The following is a 4089-nucleotide window of genomic DNA, read 5'->3' on the forward strand; positions in this document are numbered from 1 at the left end:
ATGCATAAGCAAAAACACACACAAAGAAGCTCATGCAGCAGTTTAAGCTTTGAGCAGCACGTATTTTTACTACACGATTTTGTGCACTTGTCGCACGTTGATGCGCGTCTCATGTGCTACTTTTGATCTTTCCGTCACCTTTAATGCAATACTCCAACTGGTAGAGCAAATGGCAGCATTATGATCAGATTTTACTACAATAAAAAGTGTATCAATCTATATCAATCTAATACTGGTACCTAATGAGAGTGATGATCATTGTGTTACTGCCTTTCATTGTATATATATTCCAGGCATTAAACTACGGGGTAAGTGTTTTCTCCCATAGTTCTCCTCAGGGTCACGGGAGGACATAAACTAGCGTCCTCCCGTGACCCAAAGCTCAGTATACAGTATACTCAGTATACTAAGCTCAGTATACTGAGACCGCCGCAGGCGGGACGGATCCCAACATTACTTTTGAGATCCACCCAGCTGCGTGATTGACAGCTGCCTCTGCCTATCTAGAGGCAGAGCCAGCTGTACCCACCCCCTCCCCCGTTCGTTCCTTCAGTCAGCGCTGGAGGATCTGAGCAGGGAAGGGGAGAATCCCTGCAGGGAGCCGTGAGTGACAGCCACAGCTCTCTGCAGGGACAGGATCGAGAAGTGAGTGAGCGACGGTATGTGTTCGCTCACTTCCCGATCTATTGAGCTGACGTGTGACAGTTTCATTGTCACACGTCGGCTCGAACTATGAGGATGAGTGAATATCACTCCCCTCATAGTTCTCCTTTAAAGTTAGTGTTGCTAGTACCGTAATCAATCTGGCTGATTTGTAGTCTGCTATCATTTTGTTATTCTAGGTGTTCTGATACTGATAGCACCTACCTGTGAGTGGGGTGTGACCCTGACACAGAGTGGGGCAGCCAATAGGTAAACATTAGGAGTGTCTATGCCTCACCAGCCAATCTCTAGGAGTTTCATGACCAGTGGTGCATGCTGGGGAAGTGGATAAATACTCAGGAATTGCCATGTTCCGGGCTTCAGTCTGCCCCCGGGCTTAGCCTCGGGGTGGTACAGTGGGGGTGGGGTGGTACGGGGTGGGACCAATGTAACAAAGGCTACCATCAGTAACACACTATGCCGATCTTGCAGTGCCAGACGTGTCCCCCTGCTTAAGCCAGTACATGTCCGGGAAACTGGAGAAACTGGCTAGGCCTCAAGCCTGGAGGAGGCCACATGTGGACCCAGGTGGGGTCTGGAACTATCTGGGGAGGAGAACCAGAGGAGCATGATTGCTGGAGGTGCCAGGATGGTATGGACCTCAGGAACAAGTCTGGTGTCTCGCCCAGGGAAGAGCTCATGCACATCCCTATTCAGCTGTTGTTCTACTGCACAGTGTCATCCTCTGTTCTACTAAAGCATTTCTACACCGTGGAAGCCTGAAGGGGTTGGTGAGTCTGGAGTCTGTTTCTAGTTATGGATGTCTGAAGCCCTCCCTACCCTTTGGGGGTTCACCTCAGGCGCTAAACAAACACACACACACACATATTATATATATAGCACTACAGGATGAAAGAATTGAAATAAAAACACTAATGTAGAGTACACACAGGTCTTTAAAGGAGACACGGTGCTCAGGAGAATAATTTAATGCTGAAAGGTGGTCTACATCCTACCAAAACAATGCACATACATTAAATCATTACACTGAACCCTGTGTCTACTGTGAAGCCCTTTGAGTGCCGCTTCTACATTTGTGCTTAGTGTTGGGGTTATGTGTTTAGGTGAAGCACTGAGGTCTTGAGGAATGCTGAATTAAATTTTACTCGCTTAGCAAGACATTACATGTATGTATACAGGAATGCAGCATTATACAGGAAACAAATATATACAGATAGAACTTCCTGTATATATCATAGATAAAACATAGAGACTAATATTGCACTACAGCATCATCTAGCGCTCAAAAGACAATATTATATCTCTGAATGTCAGTAATACAAATCAGTGTAAGCTGTTGTATTTCCAACACGTATATGTATGTACAGTAGATAGATAGATAGATAGATAGATAGATAGATAGATAGATAGATAGATAGATAGATAGATAGGTCTGTCTGCCTGTCTGTCTGTCTATATACTGTACATACATACATATAAGTGTTGGAAATACAACAGCATACACTGGCTTGTATTACTGACATTCAGAGATATAATATTGTCTTTTGAGCGCAAGATGATGCTGTAGTGCAATATTAGTCTCTATGCTTTTGCATGTTTCATCTATGATATATACGGGAAGTTCTATCTATCTATCTATCTATCTATCTATCTATCTATCTATCTATCTATCTATCTATCTATCTATCTATCTATATATACTGTATGTTTATAGATCATGTGTATTTATGTAACTCTTTGTCATACTTAAAATTCCTCAACCCCTAGACCATTCTAGAGTCTCTTACCCACATTTGCTAAAATCTCAATAAAATCTTACCCTTTCCATTTTGATGAAGCATATTGCTCCTTTCTCTCAAAAAATCAGCAGCACTTTCAGGGTCCAGCTCATTGGTCAGGATAATATCGTTCAACTTTCGTTGTAAAAGTAAATAGTTCTCAGACAACTTGGAGATCTAAAAAAAAAACAGTGGAAATATACAGACAGACTGTAACTGACCACCTTTTAAATGTCAGCATTTACATTTATATTCACTGCCAATGTGATGATTGAATTTACACCCACTGCCAGAGTGCAGGGGTCATTTACACCGGCCAAGGGCCTTTATGAGGCCACGAGGCCACCATAGAGCATCAGTAAGTAGGATGTATCAACAAGTGTCTTAGGCCCCCCCGCCCCCGATGTCACATTGGGGCATACTGTACATTCATGATATCTATTTAGCAGATGCCATCATGACATGTAGGGCATAAACTGCCACTTATATTGGTTTGTATTGATGGGCAAATGAGAAGGAAGAATCCGACAAAGGACAGATTGTTCAATATTACACAGTTGTATTTACCTATGGCACCCCAACAAATTTGAACTTGGGCAATTTCTCTGTTATTATGGTCTGTTTAACATAATCGGGAATATGCCAAACTGTGTGGAAAAGCCTTTGTGCAGAGGATCAAGAACAAAGAGTAGACAAAACCTATCACTTTATGAAACCAAAGGACCTGATTCACCCCTGGGTGCTTATCTGTATTGAGCAGCAAACTACTATTGGTTAATCATATTTAAAGAAGATGGAGCTAAATAGGAATGCCCAGGTACAGACGCCCATGATATCTCGGAGATACAAAAGAAAGGTCCTCCTTTTAAAGTAGAACTATGGCCTCCAAATAAAAAATATGCACTGCAGCAAAAAATTATAAGTGCATCTGCGCTTACATTTTGTCCTTAGCTCCCTTGCAAAGATCCACAAATACTCGCTGATCCAGTCAGTGAAGTCGACCTAATGCAGCTTCCTTTGATGGGGTGGCAACAATGCTGCACTGCTCTTAAATTTTGAACAAGGTTGCCACTCTCTTCTGGGCTGTGCTTTTTTAGTGGGATTTGAAGACACTGCAGGGAGTTTTTTCACTGCTGATTCAAAAGCCTGTAGCTTGTCAGTAAGCACCTGACCACACATAGTTCTGCTCACTGCTTTCTGGATTGACAGTTCTGCCTCTGTTGCTGAATCCCTCCCACTGTGAGCTGCAGTGTCTAGGAGGGGAGTGTGTGAGACACAAATGAAGGAGGATTTTGCTCAGTCAGGGAAGGTTAAGGAAATGTTTGTTTACTTTATGAGACTTCGCATCACAGAGTATCTGGTACGTATTTAAACCGCCATAAGGGAATCTTTAGCTGTATGAGTTAAAGCAAGTTCTGCTATATGCAAAAGAGCCCAAAAAGTGACACTGAGCTTGAAGCAACACAATTTATAGCATATATTGTCATGCTATGAGAGAATCTCATGGGAACAGACATTTTGCTTGAAATACATGATTTGAAAGTTATGAGGCAGAACTGTTCTGAGTCATTTCTTTCATGGCAGCATAATTTAGGAAAATAAGACTATATAGCAGATATAGCAGAAGACACACAGAGGGGGTGGGGGG

At 42.6% G+C, this 4089-nt stretch overlaps 1 protein-coding gene across 1 annotated transcript in view; it reads right to left on the reverse strand.

Annotated features, from left to right (window-relative positions):
* Positions 1 to 2482: 2482 nt before the first annotated feature.
* MYO3A (myosin IIIA) overlaps positions 2483 to 4089 on the reverse strand; it is a gene marked incomplete at its 3' end in the record, with an annotated part of 88784 nt that continues 87177 nt past the window's right edge. The window contains exon 30 of the mRNA XM_018557949.1: positions 2483 to 2618. Coding sequence (XP_018413451.1) covers positions 2483 to 2618 — 136 coding nt within the window. The remainder of the gene's footprint in view (positions 2619 to 4089) is intronic.

The sequence above is a fragment of the Nanorana parkeri genome, unplaced genomic scaffold (assembly GCF_000935625.1).
Source record: "Nanorana parkeri isolate BGI_ZX_2015 unplaced genomic scaffold, ASM93562v1 scaffold313, whole genome shotgun sequence".
NCBI classification, from domain to species: domain Eukaryota; kingdom Metazoa; phylum Chordata; class Amphibia; order Anura; family Dicroglossidae; genus Nanorana; species Nanorana parkeri.